The 19630-nt window shown below is 42.0% G+C and overlaps 1 protein-coding gene across 1 annotated transcript in view; it reads left to right on the top strand.

Moving 5' to 3' along the window:
• The window catches only part of DNER (delta/notch like EGF repeat containing), a 382962-nt gene that overhangs the window by 216943 nt on the left and 146389 nt on the right, over nt 1-19630 (top strand). Inside the window, exon 6 of the mRNA XM_018058657.1 lies at nt 12993-13146. Within this exon, the coding sequence (XP_017914146.1) occupies nt 12993-13146 (154 nt within the window). The remainder of the gene's footprint in view (nt 1-12992; nt 13147-19630) is intronic.

Below are 19630 nucleotides of genomic sequence, written 5' to 3' on the forward strand. Positions count from 1 at the left end.
GACTCTTACGACTTCATGGGCTGTAGCATCCCAGGATCCTCTGTCGATAGGATTTCCGGGGAATATTCCCAACCCAGGGATTGAACTCCAGTCTCCTACATTGCAAGTGGATTCTTTACTCCTGAGCCATAAGGGAAGGTGGCTTTGATGATCTTACCCAAGCCTAATTTCTAGTTTCCGTTTGTGTATCCTGGTCCCTGAATCTAGCTTGTTAATTGATTTGTTGATTTTCATCACTTGACTCAAATAGGAACTGAGACTGGGGCCCAGCCCCTCGCTCCTCCTGTGTTACTGATACAGTCATTTCATCTGTTAAGTGGCTGTGCTGAACCCTTTCATTATTGGATAAGGGTTCTCTAGTATCCTTTGTGTAACTTTAGATATTACAACAGTTAAATTTTTAAAGCCAGCAACATAAATAATAGAATCTTTGGGTTATAGCGCATCTACTTTCATTTTCTCCTTTTTATTGACCTGAGGTCCAACAGGAAATCAAGTCATAAATAATGTAAATTTCTTGCCCAAAGTCAAAGAGATGGAAGAACTGGGAATAGCATCTCAGCAGGTCGTGTAGTGTGTTTTTCTTACTACACTACATGGTCATCTGTGGTTCAGTTTGACTGTAGTTTCTTTTATATAGAGGGGAGATCATGGAACCAGATTTCCTGGGTTCACATTTTAACACTTCAGTTGATTAGCTGGCAGAACTTGGTCCATTTACTCACCGTCTCCGTGCCTCCATTGCCTCAAACATAAAATTGGAATAACGGTAACAATGAGGGTATCTGCATTTTGCAAAGCCCTTAGGATAATGACTGACGTCCTTATAAAAAGAGGAGGTTAGGACATAGACATAAACAGAGGGAGGATCACGTGAAGGCATAGGGAGAGAGGACCGTCTATAAGCCAAGAAGAGAGATCTTCAAAGAAACCAACGCTATAGACACCTTGGATTTCCCAGGCCCCTGTATTGTGAGAAAATAAATTTCTGTTGTTTAAGCCACCGAGCCTTGCTACTTTGTTATGGCAGCCCTGCCATTGATATTGCTGTCAAAGTAATAGCAAGAACAGGAAAGAAACCCACAAGGCGGTTGTTCGCACCCCTGTGTGGCATGGAAGGGGCTTTTCTGATGGCTCAGTGGTAAAGAATCCACCTGCCAATGCAGGAGGCTCGAGTTTGATCCCTGGGTTGGGAAGATCCCCTGGAAAAGGAAATGGCAACCCAGTCCAGCATAGCATCACTCACTGAATGGTCATGAATTTGAGCCTGGGAGATAGTGGAGGACAGAGGAGCCTGGTGGGCTACAGTCCATGGGATCGCCAAGAGTCGGACATGACTTAGTTACTGAATAAAATGACATGGAATCACTTGGAGGAGGATAGTGACATTAGGGGCTTATGGTTTATTTGGGACTAAAACCCAGGTCCAGCAGATGTAAAAGCTGAAGAGGCCATTGGAGGTCATCCCCTTCAGATTCTCAATGGGCAAAGGCTGCCCTCATCCCTTTTCTCAAGATGTTGTTTGAACCCTGCCCCTCATTGTTTGTAACTCAATTCCTTGCATTTCTCAATATGTTAAATTGTAAAGATCTCTTTGGAAGGAGACCAAATCTGCCTTCCTCTGCCTCTGAGTAGCTGTATGACTTTGAGCAGACGGCTTCCATTCGCCAATCTGTTTCCTCATTTGTGAAATAGAAAAACAATACCCATCCTGCAAGATGGCTGCAAAGATTAAGTGAATCTTTACAGGGTAGTTGGCATATGACGGGAGATTTCTGCAGTAAATGATGGTTTTAAACCCTGCCCTGTCCCCATTGACTTTTCATCGTGAAAGAAAGTTATCCCTGGTTTATCATCTTTGCTTTACATTTCAAAACGCAATTCATAGTGAGTTTTCCTGCCCAGGGAACCTGAAGAAGACATTGGGAAGCTTCTTTATTCTTCAGTGAATCCATCTCATCAATAATTTATACATCAAAATGTCCATTTTATTAAAGCTTTTTCTTTATCATTTTCTTTTGATGTAGCAAAGGAAATAATTAGGAGGCTAAATTGAATTTTAAAATAAGAAAAGTAGAATGGTGTGTTAATTACTTGTAGGATCAGGTGGATTTGTTTTTCCAGGAAATTCAATAGAAGACGAGTTTTCAATGACATCCATTTTTTAAAAAAAGTCAAACGCTACTTTTGTTAGTGGATTAGAATTTTGCAGCAAATAAATACACAGATGTTGGTCAACAGGAGATCAAGGGTGATTACGTGAAAATCTTATGCCTAATGTATGCTGAGAGCACATAAGTTGCAGTGATTTGGTTGGAAATTGTTCTTTTTAAATTTATTTTAATTGGAAGATAATTGATTTATAATGTTGTGGTGGTTTTTGCCATACATCAGCATGAATCAGCCATAGGTATACATATGTCCCCTCCTGCTTGAACCTCCCTCCCACCTCCCATCTCATCCCACCCCTCTTGGTTGTCTTATAGCACCAGGTTGAGCTCTCTGTGTTGTACAGCAGCTTCCCATTAGCCATCTATTTTACATATGGTAATATATATGTTTTCAACGTTACTCTCTCTATTCGTCCCATCATCTCCTGTCTCTGCAGCGTCCATAAGTCTGTTCTCTACCCTGTCCTTGTTCCTACCCTGGGAAACTGCTTGTGAACACTTCCATTCTGCCAACCCATATATGCAATTTCAAGAAGAGTCTTCTACAAAATTTCCTGAAAGACATTTACTTTCTTCTCCCTTGTGTAATTAAGTAAACTTCAAAGTCTTTTGCAAGGAAAGAGCATGGCTATCTCATTCATTATCGTTTCTATTTTTTAGAATTTACTGTTTAAGCCAAAGAAATTCTAGGAATTCATGAATGTCAAGTCTTGAATTCAGTGTTTAGATGATCTGCATGTTTTATTTAAAAAGTAAGCTGCTACATTTGCAATTAATGACCCAAAGAGAAGAGCAATAGTATATTTAAGACTAATGGGAAAATAATAATATTATGAGCTATAAGCAATGAGAGTACGTTGTTTAAATGTGAATAATAGAACAGTAAGACCCAGCCAATGGACCAGAATTTTAAAACTGTAATTCGTCGCGACTTTTCCTTTGAGATGGTTCACTGTGTTCCCAGTAAGAAGCAACAGTTCATCTCTATGGCTGGACTCCAGGTGTTCTTATGTGGCCTGGGCTCAGGAAAAGACATTTATAGGGAATTTAACATCCTAAATAGAATTCTCAGATAGTCTCTTAACATTTTATGTCAGAATAACCATTTCTGTCCCTTGAAATACTAAATCTGGGTTTAGTAAAAGTCTAAATTTCATATGTCTAAAAGAACATTCTAGACTGATTGTCTGACCCTTTAGTTATAGCTCATCTATACTTAATGAAATGAAAATGTGTGCTAGAGTTACCACTTTTTATCAAAGTTTTAGTGTTTGTCCACTATGTACTTTCCGACCTGAATGACCAGCTGCTCTAGTTCCTCAAGTTGGAATAATAGGTCCTTGGCTTCGAATGGCAAGGATGAGGCTTCTGTGACCTCTACCTCCATAGATTCTGGGTCAGTGCACTTGGGATGATGGACACCTCAGGCTAGAATATGATGCTGCATTGTTCCATGAGTTAGGATTCATCACCTTCCTTGCCTGAAGTCCATTTAGAGCAACGTAAGCATTTGATCAAGGAGCTACAGAAAGCCCTTACTGAGGGGATCATCTTCATGGATGATCTCCTTTATTCAGTCAGTTCAGTTCAGTCAATCCGCTGTGTCCGACTCTTTGCGACCCCATGGACTGCAGCACGCCAGGCCTCCCCATCTATCACCAACTCCCAGAGTCCACCCAAACTCCTGTCCATTGAGTCAGTGATGCCATCCAACCATATCATCCTCTGTTGTCCCCTTCTGCTCCTGCCCTTAATCTTTCCCAGCATCAGGGTCTTTTCAAATGAGTCAGCTCTTTGCATCAGGTGGCCAAAGTATTGGAGTCTCAGCTTCAACATCAGTCCTTCCAATGAACACTCAGGACTGATCTCCTTTAGGATGAGCAGTCCAAGGGACTCTCAAGAGTCTTCTCCAGCACCGCAGTTCAAAAGCATCAATTCTTCAGCACTCAGCTTCCTTTATAGTCCAACTCTCACATCCATACATGACTACTGGAAAAACCATAGCCTTGACTAGACGGACCTTTGTTGGCAAAGTAATGTCTCTACTTTTTAATATGCTGTCTAGGTTGGTCATAAGTTTCCTTCTGAGGAGTAAGTGTCTTTTAATTTCATGGCTGCAGTCACCATCTGTAGTAAGTTCAGAGCCCCCCAAAATAATGTCAGCCACTATTTCCACTGTTCCCCAATCTATTTTCCATGAAGTGATGGGACTGGGTGCCGTGATCTTAGTTTTCTGAATGTTGAGCTTTAAACCAACTTTTTCACTCTCCTCTTTCACTTTCATCAAAAGGCTCTTTAGTTCTTCTTCACTTTCTGCTATAAAGATGGTGTCATCTGCATATCTGAGGTTATTGATATTTTTCCTGGCAATCTTGATTCCAGCTTGTGCTTCATCCGGCCCAGCATTTTCTCATGATGTACTCTGCATATAAGTTAAATAAGCAGGGTGACAATATACAGCCTTGACGTACTCCTTTTCCTATTTGGAACCAGTCTGTTGTTCCATGTCCAGTTTTACCTGTTGCTTCCTGACCTGCATACAGATTTCTCAAGAGGCAGGTCAGGTAGTCTGGTATTCCCATCTCTTGATGAATTTTCCACACAGTTTATTGTGATCCACATAGTCAAAGGCTTTGTGACATAGTCAATAAAGCAGAAATAGATGTTTTTCTGAAACTCTCTTGCTTTTTTGATGATCCAGTGGATGTTGGCAATTTGATCTCTGGTTCCTCTGCCCTTTCTAAAACCAGCTTGAACATCTGGAAGTTCACGGTTCATGTACTGCTGAAGCCTGGCTTGGAGAATTTTGAGCATCACTTTACTAGCATGTGAGATGAGTGAAATTGTGCGGTAGTTTGAGCATTCTTTGGCATTGCCTTTCTTTGGGATTGGAATGAAAACTGACCTTTTCCAGTCCTGTGGCCACTGCTGAGTTTTCCAAATTTGCTGGCATATTGAGTGCAGCACTTTCACAACATCATCTTTTAGGATTTGAAATAGCTCAATTGGAGCTCCTCTATTAACTGGGAGTAATAAGATTCCAGAGCTTTCCAACCTTAGGAAATAGACTCTACTTGACCTTGCTGTGTATGGAATACTAGTTTAGGAGATCTGAATTTTCAGAGCTCTGTAAGCAGGAATTCCACTCTCCCAGCCGTGACATGGGCTGGGTGTGCCCTACTTATGACCCTGGCATGCTGGGCAAGCTGAGACATGGTCACGCCTTCCCTTGGCATTGGAATGACTGAGCCTCCTTTTTTTTTTTTGTTTTTTAAAGACAACTGGGTTGTTCAGAGGGAAATATGTTCCGTTTATACAGGGACTTGGTGATGTACACGCAGTGTTTTCCACAACATCCCTATGCTAAATGCAATCGCACAGCCCACAGGGAGGAGCTGGACACAGGATGCTGAAATGTGATTCTAGTGTTTCAGAGTTTTATCTTTCCTTTCTTGAGATTTAGCCAAACTCTTAATATAAAAACAGCAAATCTTTTATTCTGAAAAATTTCATCATATTTGAAAGTAGAGAAAGCAGTTTGGCAAACCACCATGTCTGCATTGCCTGTTTCAGCAATTATCAACTCATTAGCCCAAGTTTTGACCTTGCAGATGTTCAGACATTTAACTCTGGATTGCCCAGGTGTTGTTTGGAATCAGGCTGGTCCATGACAGAAGCTGAAATTGGCTTTGAGTGTGCATTAGCCAAGAGAGGCTTAAATCATCTCCTTTCCATTATCAGAGCTTTAGCTCTTTTTAAGTTTTGGTTTGGGATTGTCCTCCTAATCCTTTTCAGCATCACCTTTAGTGTGAAGGTGTGGATGAAGAATGCATAAGTGGCTGTGATTCTATCTGAATAAGACACAAAACCATCAGAAATGGACAAGGGAGTAGACGAAGAGGACCCTTGTACTGCACAGAACTCTTATACAAGTCTACCTTTAAGGAGTGGACTATCAGGTCAGCTTAATTCAATGAACACTCAAATGTCTATCATGTATGCAGACACCAGGGACCTGTTCTGGTGAAGAACTTCGCAAAGTTTCCAACTCTGTCCATAAGTGACTAGGCACTTTTTGTACGAGAGATGCATCCAACCCTCGAAAAGGACGTTTTTACTCTATTTTGATGTATTTGAATAAAGTTTGTGTTATTCTTACAGCTGAAGGAAATTAGGACCAGTGAACCAAGAGCACAGTCAATGATGCTGATGGGAAAGACAGCCAGATAGCAAGGAAGGAGGTAGAAAAGCTATAGAAATCTGGAGCTGGAAATCAAATACAGCTGTTGTTGGGGGTTATTTTAGAGCAAGGGTGAAGGGTATCCCCACATGGGTCTGTGGTACCCATGGATGATCACGGTGGTGACTGGACAATATGTGAGTGGAATAGGATTTGGAATTGGATGATAGGAATTTAAGCCGTGACCGTACACTTACCAGCTGGAACACCTTAAGCAGTTTATCTCACCTTTCTGTCCAGTCTGTTCTCAACTCCTAAAATGGATCTGGGAGGACCCACCTGGTGGGTGAAGATTAAAGAGATAATTCACGGTGAGTAAGCTCTATAACGGAGAAGGCAATGGCAACCCACTCCAGTACTCTTGCCTGGAAAATCCCATGAACGAAGGAGCCTGCTAGGCTGCGGTCCATGGGGTGGCTAAGAGTTGGGCACAACTGAGCGACTTCACTTTCCCTTTTCACTTTCATGCATTGGAGAAGGAAATGGCAACCCACTCCAGTGTTCTTGCCTGGAGAATCCCAGGGACAGGGGAGCCTGGTGGGCTGCCGTCTATGGGGTCGCACAGAGTCGGACACGACTGAAGTGACTTAGCAGCAGCAGCAGCAGCAGCAAACTCTATAAACAATGAGCTTCCGTGTCTAGTTGGCTGGGTGTTCTCTGTTCATACTGATGTTGCTGGGATGACAAAAAGAGATGTGTGTTTTCTATACACTTTAAGGGAGCAAGTGTATAAGAATTGAAAAACTATGACTCTGAAAGAGAGAAATAAAGCTCCTCAAAAAAATTCTCTCAGAGGCTTCCATGGTGGCTCAGTGGTAAAGAATTCACCTACCAACATAAGAGACACGGGTTCGATTTCTGATCTGGGAAGATCTCACATATGGCAGAGCAACTAAACCCAGCTACCACAACTATTGAATCTTTGCTCCAGAGCCCGGGAGCTGCAACTACTGAGCCCACGTGCCTGAACTACTGAAGCCCACCCACCCACCCTAGAGCCCATGCTCTGAAGCAAGAGAAGCCACCACGATGAGAAGCTTGAGCTCGGCAATTGGAGCATAGCCCCCACTCGCCACAACTAGAGAAAAGCTTGAGGGCGGCAACGAAGATCCAGCACAACAAATAAATTAAATAAATAGATAAATGAAAAACCAACTTTGCTCTCGGGACTTCCCTGGTGGTCCAGTGATTGGGACTCTGCTCTTCCACTGAAGAGGGCAAAAGGTCAACCTTTGGCTGGGGAACTAAGACGCCACAAGTCACATGGTGCAGCCAAAAAAAAAAAAAAACCAGGACACAACTTGGTGCTATCAGAGTGGGTTAAACTTCTCAAGGTTGATAGAATAGTTCACAAATGTCAGTAATTGAATACAGTATTTTTACAACAAATACACTAAAAATAGAGTTTCCTAATAAATATTTATGGCCCCTTATAATTCAAAGTCTTGAGACTATTTTTAAAAAATCTTGTTAATATTATAGGAAAGCTGTTTGTTCTTTCCAAATGGACTTTGGGATCCAAGTGGACTTTAGAAGAGATCTAACTTTATGGGCAACGTGGCACAGAATACACAAAGATAGAACTAAAATTTTATGGTCACGAGTATATAAACTGTTGTTAATCTTCTTCCTCATCCATCAATCAGGGTTTAAGAATCAGTTCGGCGCTTTGCTTGGTCAAAAGCTATTGTTTCAACAATTTCTTGACATTTCTGTCAAGCTTCTTGCTTAGAACAAAACACGTGGCTTTCATTTTAGCTTTGAATTCATTCAATTATACTTCATATATATATATATACATAAATTCAGTCAAATCTAACTCAGAGATATTTGATTTGGGGCTTTCCATAATTTATTTTCACAAGTGACATATTTTCCGTGGAACATGCCAGATGAATTATATGCAAAATGTATCCCTTGAATGACCAAAGAAATTTATCTGCAAAATGGAATGACTGGATGCAAACCAAATAAATTTTAGAAGACAGCTGCCAAAAATAATGACATGGAGTAATTTATTACAATGCTGAGGCCCAGCTTGGAACTGTGTGCACAGGGTATGCATAGCTTTTATAGTCAAAGGCAGTCACAGCTCTGTGGAGATGCGCAAGGGGGTCTGGACAGTCCCCTGCAAATATCAAAGTTGTGCACTGTTGTCCATTTGAGCAAGGACAAGATTTTTCAAAGAAAATAGTTCTATTTTCATTTTAAGTTTTGTATTATTTTATTTTTATTAGTTTATTTATTAACTATTTTATTATTTTTATAGTTGGTTTACAATATTGTGTTAGATTCTGGTATACAGCAGTGATTCAGTTATATGTATATGTATACCTATACATTCTTTTTCATATTTTTTCCATTATGGTTTATTACAAGATATTGAGTATAGTTCCCGGTGCTATACAGGAGGCCCTTTTTGTTGATCTCTTTTATATATGGTAGTTTGTATCTGCTAATCCCAAACTCCTAATTTATCCCTTCCCCACCACTTTTTTGTTTGGCGATGATGTTTGTTTTCTGTGAGTCTGTTTATGTTTTGTAAATAAGTTTGTGTCGTGTTTTAGATTCCATATGTAAGTGATATCATATGGTAGTTGTCTTTCTTTTTTTGACTTACTTCACTCATTATGATAATCTCTGGGTCCATCCATGTTGCTGCAAATGGTATTGTTTTGTTCTTTTTTATGGCTGAGTAATATTCCATTGCGTATATGTACCACATCTTCTTTTTTCCTAAAAAAAAAAAAAAAAAGATTTATTTATGGATTTTATTATTTTGCTGTAGCGGGTCTTCATTGCTGCATGTGAGATTTCTCTAATTGTGGTGAGTAAGGGGTAGTCTTTGTTGCGGTGTGCAGACTTCTCATGGCCTCTCTTGTTGTGGAGCACAGGCCCTAGGTCCACATGCTTCAGTAGTTGTGGCTCGAGGACTTAGAGCTCAGGCTCAGTAGCTGTGGTGCACAGGCTTAGTTGCTCCACAGCCTGGGGGATGTTCTCAGACCAGGGATTAACCTGGTGCCAAAGCAGACTCTTAACCACTGGACCATGAGGGAAGCCCCTGTACCACGTGTTTTCTGATCATCTGTTGATGGACATTTTGCTTGCTTCCGTGTCTGGGCTATCGTAAGCAGTGCTGCAATGAACACTGAAGTGCATGGATCTTTTTGAATTGGAGCTTCCTACAGATATATGCCCATGAATGGGCTGGCTGGATCATATGGCAACTCTGTGTTTAGTTTTTGAGGAACCTCCATACTGTTTTCCATAGTGGCTGCATCAATGTACATTCCTACCAACAGTGTAGAAGGGTTCCCTTTTCTCCATGCTCTCTAGCATTTGTTATTTGTAGGCTTTTTAATGGTGGCCATTCTGACTGGTGTGAGGTGGTACCTTACTGTAATTTTGATTTGCATTTCCCTAATAATTAGCAATGTTGAATATATTTTCATGTGCCTATTGGCCATCTGTAAATAGGTGCCTTTCTCTGGAGAAGTATCTATTTAGGTAGAAGACAGTTCCAGAAAAGGAGTTTTCCTAATTACAAGGCTGCTTTTCTAATAGTCCTTGATGAGCTTTCCTCAGCATGCAACTATTAATAGTCTCTACAAACACACACAAAAGGAAAATAAAACAAACTCACAACATCATGAAAAAAACAGGAATCAATTACTGCTAGAATGTAGAGGCAACTTCCATTTGCCACAAGGAGGTGTGAGATGATAGGAATAGAAGGCAGACAATTTATCTTTAACTTAAATAGAAAAAGCTGCTGCTCTTATTTCTTTTGTTCTGGTTCCTAAGATATAATTGAAGAGTGTATCCTTAAACTAAAGAGGACTTGATTTTGTAGTTTGTAAGTATTTGTCACATTCCCTCAACAACAGCAAATTCAACTAACAAAAGAAATACACCTACATAAAATCTGGCTGTTTTGGTTGAGCTTAATGTCATGTTTGACTGTTTGACTTCTTGATTGGTTGCTGAAATCAGAGTTCCATCCACTCCTGGTTTAGCCCCTTGTGACAAAGGGCATCCTTTTATGGTATAGGGGTTTCCCTGGTGGCTCAGATGATGAAGAAATCGCCTGCAGTGCAGGAGACCAGGGTTCTATCCCTGGGTTGGGAAGATCCCCTGGAGAAGGGAATGGCTATCCACTCCAGTATTCTGGCCTGGAAAATTCTATACAGTTCATGGGATCGCAAAGAGTCAGACTCGACTTTCTGAGTTGAGTTGAATGACTTTCACTTTCACTTTTACGGTGTAAACTATGATCTCACCAGGCAAGGGACAGTTTTTCTTAGGAAAGGAGTCTGTGGGGATAGGGCATGTTAGGTGGAAGTCACAGAAGTATAAGTAGAATGCAGTCATAAAATACAAGTAGAATAAAAATACAAGAAGAATTCAGCCATAAAACAGTTTGACTTAAGGACCTCTGTGGACTTTTCTTCTAGGAATATAAGAAGTCAGTAGTAGGGAATTTAAACATTCAGTTCATATACTGATAGGTTAGAGATAAAAAGTTGATTTTTAAAAATAGAAGCTAAGGTGTGTGTGTGTGGTCAGTCGTGTTCAGCTCTTTGTGATGCCATGGGCTATAGCCCACCAGGCTCCTCTGTCCGTGGAATTTTCCAGGCAAAAATACTGAAGTGGCTGCTCTTTCTACTCCAAGAAGCTAAAATGGCATTTGATAAAATTTGATTGTCATTCCAAGTGTTCTACTTAGTGTTCTATTTACGGTGAATTTTGTAAATTTCCCTTTGAAATCAAAATTATTCTGGATCTGCACCGATGTAACCATGAGGCCTAGAGAAGGCAACATCATGATTTGCAAATGTTGTTCCCTTCTTTTGGGGAGGGAGGTTGTTTTATCTAGAAAACCCAAGAGAATCAACTGAAACCTTTGACCTGAATCAACTGAAACCTCTGACTCTGAGAGTCAAGGCGAAGACAGGCACTAGCATTTATTCATCAGTGATAATCCCTAGCTGATATGATGGGAATTACAAGAAAGGGATGAGGAAAGAATCTCATTGGGAATAGCTACAAAGAAACCAAAACATTCAGGAGTAAATTAATCAAGAGATGGACAAGAAATAGAAAACTTGATTAAGAGGCAAAAATCAAAGGGAAGAAAGAGCAACCTTTTTGATTTTTAGGACAGAAGATGTGGTGTAGTGCTTGGTGGGAAAGTGGGTACTGGGTGAGATCCTAAGAGTCTCTATAAGATTAAGGGACCACCCTCCCCCACCTCACCACACAGACACACACACAGACACACACACAGACACACACACAGACACACACACACACACACACACACACACACACACACACACACACCAATGCCCCTCCTCTACCACCGGGAGAGGGAGGCGGGGCTGGGTGTGGCTGTGGGCGGGGCTTTGAAACACTTGCCTGATGTGGGGCTTGCGGAAAGCTGGAAAAGGTGCTTTGGGCTGGTTTGTTTTTTTCAGACTTTGAACTTTTTATTTTGAATTGGGGTGTAGCCAATTAACAATGTTGTGGTAGTTTCAGGTGAACAGTGAAGGGCCTCAGCCATACATACACATGTATCCATTCTCCCCAATTTTGTTTTGATTTTTTTAAGCAGTAAACTTTATTTATACCATTTTCCTTTGCCTCCTCCCCTCTATTCTTCATGAGAATCTGCAGTCCCATCTACATAGTGTTTGGACCCAGATCTGTGTCTGTTTTAGACACATCACCCTCAGGCTAGCATTAGGAAGAGAGCAGGAAGGCTCAGTTTATTGAGATTATACAACTGGCTCAGAAATGAAGCGTCCAGTCAAATTCAGTTCTCTGGGGACTTCCCTGGTGGTCCAGTTGTTAAGGGTTCAGACCCTGGAGGGGGAACTAAGATCCCACATGCTGCAGAGCAGCTAAGCCCAGGCACCACCAGGAAAGACCCCGAGTGCTGCAAATAAGACCCAATACAGCCAAATAGGTAAGTAAATAGATACTAAAATTCAGTTCGTTGGGTTTGAGTTATGGTCCTTTACTAATATAACAAACCCAATGAAATAGTTCCTATTATTTTCCCTTATACTCAGTTCATCTACGTGGCTGTACGTTGAAGCTAATTTCCAGGGTGATTTGGTAAATTCTCTCAATGCTCTGGAAAGGCAGGTGTAGTAACACATTTGGTGATGATGGGTCCCACATGCTGTCTGTGCTGACGGCTTTTAGTTGGAGTGACATCTCATTTCATGGCTGTAGCACAACATATGTGCTCTAGCAAAATTGTCATTTCCATATCAGGTCAGCAAAACTTTATTTTTTTGCCTAAAGTAATTATTATTTCCATTTCTGGTTTAGGAAGATTAAAAACCATTGGGATACATATCAATGAAAAGACATGTTTGAAATGCAACGGTAAAGAAATAGACTATTCCTCTGAAAGCTTTGATTTTAGTCAGATCATGGTATAAGTGATATGATAAAAATACTCAGTGTTGGTATAATTATGAAAATGAGAGGTATGTTTGAACTTTGAGTTTCGCAGCTAACCACACATTTTAGAGGGCTCAGGTAATATATACTGTATGTTTGTGTTTTAGGCAACATTTTCCTGTAACTGTGATGATCAATACACGGGTACTTTCTGTGAAGAGTTTGATGCCTGCCAGAAGAAACCCTGCCAGAACAATGCCAGCTGTGTTGATGCAAAGGAAAAGCAAGATGGTGGCAACTTCACCTGTGTCTGCCTTGCTGGTAAGGTTTCCATAGTTCGGAGTTACTGTCTGTCTCTCTGTAGAACAGACACTTATTAATTAACAGTGGTCAGGCAATGCATTGTCCAACTGTTGGACAGGTGCCTCCCAGGTCTCATTTAGTTCCATCAGTCCAGCTTCATGTCATTGGGAATGGAGGAAGGAAGTTGCTTGGGGATAAACATTGTGTCCCTTGGCTGTTTTCCTGACGTTAGGATGCTTCTCTCTTAGCATCCTACCGTTTCTGTTCTGGGGCAATGATATTCCTGGTTGAATGGAGGCCTGGACATTTCAAAGACAGTTCTTCAAATATGTTCTGAGTGTGGGCTGGCGCTGTACTGGCTGATTTTGCTAAGTTACTCAAGAAGAATTTAGGCTAAGCTATGCAGGTGGGCAGGCAATGCCACCCAATCCGCTCTTTTGTTTAGCTTCCTGTTGTCCGTGTATGTTTTAGTCCAGGCTCCTGGAACATGATCCTGCACGGTTGGGCAAGCCTTTAATACTCCCTGGTTAGTATGGGGGAGTCACTGACCCTGCGTGAGACTTTCACATCTCAGAACACAAAGGGTGACTCTCAAGAAAGTGCAGTGGACGGTGTGTCCACAGACTTCTATTCTCTTGCAGTCATCTTATTGACTTACTGCGTAGCCAAATGGGTTATAAACCCTTAAGGAGCAGGAAATGGCATTTTACCGGTGAACATTTTGATACAACTGTTTCTATGCAGCTTAAAAGCAAACACCACATTATTCCTTTTTTAGCATCAATAATGTGTAAAACTGACATCATGTTCCCCTTTCCACCTCATCCTCTTGCCAATCTCTGCCACTGGGCAGGGATTCAGGGTGATGTAAGGGCTGGGGATGGAGAGACGGATGGAGTGAAGTGGGAGTTGCGGTGATTAACTGCTCAGTGGAAGGTCCGTCAATGCAGAAATTCATAAACAAAGAAGGAAAAGTTCTTGACTCATCTGTCCAAGCTCAAACTTTATAAGGTCATAAGGGTAGGTTAATAGTTTGGTTTATGTTTTCCAGACCAGTGTTTGTGTGTATATATCTATGTATAAGTATGGGTATTTCCCTTGTAGATCAAATGATTGTCTTTCTGTATGTTGAAAAAGTGATTATAATATACATACTGCTTTACAACTTACTTTTTTCAGTGTTTACCAGTTGATCATAAGATCATAAGTATACTTCCATGTCAGTATATATAGAGCTACCTTATTCATTTTAATAATTCCATCACATGTTTCCGAACATTGTATGTCCAGGCCAAACTGCTGCCTGTATTTGCTGTCTCTGCTTGTATGTTCCAGGCCACCTTAAGCTCAGCCATTCCAAAACTGAGCTCATTCTATTCCCAGCTCCACACAGCTCAGCTTCCGGTGTTCCATCTGTTTCTACGAGCCAGACCTCTACAAGTCACCCTGGGTGCCCCCTACCTCCTGCTCTTCCTGCCTCTGAGTGTTCTCCATCTTTCCCCCTAAAGACTTCTCAAATCACCCCCCTGTCTGCAGCCGCATCACCACTGCCCCATTGCCACTGCCTTTGCCCCTTGTCCGTGTGACCGAGATAACCTCTCATGTTATCTCTGTCTGCTCTTGTCCATGCTACACGCTGGAGCCAAAGCAACCACACCGAAGTGAGCCCTGGTTCTCATTATGTCAGTTCTGCGACCCAGACTCTCCGTTCTCCTGGGTGATTATTTTCCACTGCACATCTGATCCGATGTTGTTTCTTTTGACTTAATCCCCTTCTTCCTGGGGCTCTTGGGGTGAAGGCCAGAACCCTCTGCCTCATTCTCCTCTGTGATCTGTCGCTCACCCACCTTTCCAGCCCCATCTCGCCCCCCTGCTCCCCTTTCTCAGGGACCAGCCACCTTGGCTTTCATCTCCCTGGGTGCTCGAGCTGCTGCAGGACCTCGTCTGCTTCTTTGTGCCTGGACAGCTCTCCCTGCTGCCTCCCTTTTGCCAGGTTTCTATTTTGGATCTCATTAAATGCCCCTTTTCCTTAGGAAGTCTCAGTTGAACGCTTCAATCTAGGTCTCCTGCCCTTTTCCTCTTTTGTAGCTGGGTGTTCCTTTCCTTCACAGCTCTCCCCTGTTTGCAGTGGACGTGTGCACGTGTGATTCTTTGATTTCTGCCTGTCTCCCCACCTGAATCAATCCCATGAGCACACAACCTGAATTAGTTCTGTTCTATACCGTGTCCCACTGCGTCTGACGAGTCCTGAATGCTCAGGCAATGTGTTGATGAAGGTGAATTAATGAAAGGGTATGAACGTGGCCTGATGTTTTAAACCATTCCCCTATTGATGAGTCTTTAAGAGAGTTTGAATTTCTTTGTTATAAGTGATGCTAGGATGAATCAAAATCCTTCTGTACACAGTCTCAATCAGAACTGGTAGGTGGAGCTTGTCACTGTTTGAACTGAAATGATTTCTATTTGATTTTTTTTTTTAAGTGCAGGTCTGTTCTCAGAGGAGATTTTTCTATTTTTAAAGAACGCAGGTGCACAGAATTGGAATGACCATAATGCTTGGTTTGTGATACTCTCTCTTCTTATCCATAGCACACTTTTATCTATTTACTTAGCTATTTCAATATACAGTAATCAGTGGTGGAACTACCACTATAACCAGAAGTTAGACCTGATAACTAACTATATAGTCTCCTCACCAGCCCATCTCTCGGTCTCTATTCCCCATCCAAAGTTAACAGTCAACCTGAACCTTGAGTTGATCCTTCCTTTGTCTTCCTTCTTATATGATCTTAATATTTACATGGCTTCCGAGGTGGCACAGTGGTAAAAAAAAAATCCGCCTGCCAGTGCAGGAGATATAGGAGACATGGGTTTGATCCCTGGACTGGAAAGATCCCCTGAAATAGGAAATGGCCACTCCAGTATTCTTGCCCGGAAAATCCCATGGACAGAGGAGCCTGGAGGGCTAGGGTCCATGGCTCACAAAGAGTTGGATACGACTGAGTATGCATGCTTGCATAAACATTTACATGTTTCCATAGAAAATTTTTATTTTTGTTTTAACGGTTCTTGAATTTTAAAAAATGGAATCATGCATGCATCATGTTGTGGTATCATGCATGTACTTCTCGGTGCTTGCTTTTTTCACTTAATACCATGTTGCTAAAATGCACCTATATGAAGCCTTCCTTTGGAAGGCTATATAAAGTTTCATTGCTCTGTTCTCCTGGGGACAGGCACCAGTTAACACATTCTCGTGTATTTTCTCTGGAATGTGTGCCAGGGGTTGTTTGAGGTTGAACCTAGGAGTGGAATTGCTGGAAAATATGCTTGATCAATTGTAGGAGATCATGCCAGGCCGTTTTCCAAAGTGGTGACACCATATATACTCCCACATGAAACGCATAAGTGCTCTGATGGATTCAGATCCTTTCCAGCACTGTGTAGGGTCAGAAGGCTTAATTTTTGCATGATGAATGGGTGTAGGAAAGGTGCTTCATTGTGGTTTCTGCACTTTGTGGTTTACTAACGATGCTGAGGTCCTCTTCCTGTATTTATTGCTTGTTTTCCTATCTCTCACTCAAATGTGTGTGTGTGTGTGTGTGTGTGTGTGTGTGTGCTCTTCTTGTTGGCTTGTAAAAGTTGTTTCTTTTTTGTTCTAATCATTCGTCAGTTGTATGGATTGCACATATTTTCTCCAAGTTTGTAATCTGTCTTTTCCCTCTGAGGGATTTTTAAAAATCGCTGTTGTTGTTGTTCAGTCACTAAGTCATATCCGATTTTTTGCTACCCCATGGACTGCAGCACACCAGGCTCCCCTGTCCTTTGCTGTCGCCAGGAGTTTGCTCAAATTCATGTCCATTGAGTTGGTGATGCTATCTAACTGTCTCATTCTGTGCCTCCCTCTTCTCCTTTTCAGTCTTTCCCAGCATCGGGATCTTTTCCAGTGAGTTCGCTCTTCCCATCACGTGGCCAGAGTATTGGAGTTTCAGCTTTAGCATCAGTCTTTCCAGTGAATATTCAGGGCTCAATTCCTTTAGGACGGACTGGTTTGATCTCCTTGCTGTCCAAGGGACTCTCAAGAGTCTTCTCTAGCACCACAATGCTAAAGCATCATTTCTTTGGTGCTCAGTCTTCTGCAGTGATTTTGGAGCCCAAGAAAATAAAGTCTATCACTGTTTCCACTTCTTCCCCTTTTTGCCATGACGTGATGGGACCAGATGCCATAAACTTCATTTTTTGAATGTTGGGTTTTAAGCCAGCTTTTTCACTCTCCTCTTATACCCTCATCAAGAGGTTCTTTAGTTCTTCACTTTCTGCCGTTAGAGTGGGATCACTTGCATATCTGAGATTGTTGATATTCCTCCTGGCAATCTTGATTCCAGCTTGTGCTTCATCTAGTCTGTATATAAGTTAAATAAGCAGGGTTACAATAGACAGCCTTGATACAGCCTTGACGTACTCCTTTCCCAATTTTGAACCAGTCCATTGGTCCATATCGGGTTCCAACTAACTGTTGCTTCTTGACCTGCATACAGGTTTCTCAGGAGGCAGGTAAGGTGGTCTGGTAGTCCCATCTCATGAAGAAATTTCCACAGTGTATTGTGATCTACACAGTCAAAGGCTTTAGCATATTCAATGAAGCGGAAGTAGATATTTTTCTGGAATTCTCTTGCTTTTTCTGTGATCCGACGGACGTTGGCAATTTGATCTCTGGTTCCTCTGCCTTTTCTAAACTCAGCTTGAACATCTGGATATTCTCAGTTCATGTACTGCTGAAGCCTAGCTTGAAGGATTTGGGGCATGACCTTGCTAAGCATGTGAGATGAGTGCAATTGTATGGTAGTTTGAACATTCTTTGGCACTGCCCTTCTTTGGGATTGGAATGAAAACTGACCTTTTCCAGTCCTGGGGCCACTGCTGAGTTTCCCAAATTTGCTGACATATGGAGTGCAGCACTACAGCCTTGTCGTGGTGAGGGGCTTGCATAACTCAATGTGTAGCCTGTGCAGGACTACCCAAGTCGAATGGGTCATAGTGAAGAGTTCTGACAAAACGTGGTCCACTGCAGGAGGGAATGGCAAGCCACTCTAGCTTTTAAATTGAAGTATAGTTTATTGACAATGTTGTGTTAGTTTCAGGTGTATGGTATAGTGATTCAGTCCTATGTATATTCTTTTTATATGTATATATATATATTCTTTTTCAGATTCTTTTCCCTTATAGATTATTATAAAATATTGAGCATAGTTCCCTGTGCTATACAGTAGGTCCATGCAATTGTCTAGTTTTTATAAAGGAGTGTCTATATGTTAGAATCATAGTTTAAGCTACGTTAAATAATCTCCACTGGTGTTTACGTGGTGCTGCTTTCTGAGGTTCTTGAATGGCATAGAATCTCTGTTATCTTCTACTTTATCCAAAGGAGGCTTCACATTGGCTTGGTCTTCTCCTCCTTCCTCCTCTTCTCCTCCTTCCTCCTGCTCTAGAACCTCCCCAGCAGAGGTAGAAGAGATCTGGGAACTCTAGTACTTAACTCTGTCTTTGCTCAGCTGCTACCTGAGTTCTCTTAGGCACGTTCCTACTTGATCAGTTCTCATGTCCTATGGGAACAACTGCTCTTCCCCCTTTTAGCATCTACTTCTCCATCTGCTTTTTAAAAAATTTAATTTAATTTGGCCGCACCTTGCAGCATGTAGGATCTTAGTTCTCTGACCAGGGATTGAACCTGTGCCCCCTTTGGGAAGCATGGGGTCTTAACCACTGGACAACCAGAAAACTCACTCTCCATCTTCTCTCTACTGTAGTACACACACACATGCAGACACACACAGATATATGCACACACGAATAGCTAGTGTTTATTCAGTGTTACAGAGGAGCCTGACGTGCTACAGTCCACAGGGTCACCAAGAGTCATATATGACTTAGCGACTGAACAACAGCAGCAGCGACACTCAGTGTTAACCGTATGCCAGGGCTGGGCCAAGTGCTTTCCAATGCCACTCTTAGAACAACCTCTGGGTTAAATACTCAATTATGCTGATTTCCTAGATGAGAAATCTAGGACACGGAGAACATGGTAACTTGGTCAAAAATATTAGCGTGGCATGGAACTGTACTGCAGGAATGCACCAATTCCCACATCTCCTGACTTCCAAGGAAAGACTCATTTCCACCTTGTCATAGTCTGATGAGGGCATCTGGTCTCCAGGTGGCAACTCAGGGATCTGGATGGTCTGTATGATGTACTGAGAGCGGTGCCTGGACGTGTCTTAGATCACTTCTGCTGCCTGCCATTTGCCAGAATCTGGTCACTTGGTCCCTAGAGGCTCTGCCTGGGAAGGGAGTCAGTGTGGTGAGCGCACCCATGGTCTCTGCTGTGCTGGGTACACGTGCCGGTAACTGTTGCACTGGGTTCTGAACCCAGGTCCTCTGTGTCCCAAGCCCATGTTCTTGATCATCTTACCACACTCTTTTCCTGTATGTTCAGCCACACTGT

This window comes from Capra hircus, chromosome 2 (genome assembly GCF_001704415.2).
Source record: "Capra hircus breed San Clemente chromosome 2, ASM170441v1, whole genome shotgun sequence".
Taxonomy (NCBI): Eukaryota; Metazoa; Chordata; class Mammalia; order Artiodactyla; family Bovidae; genus Capra; species Capra hircus.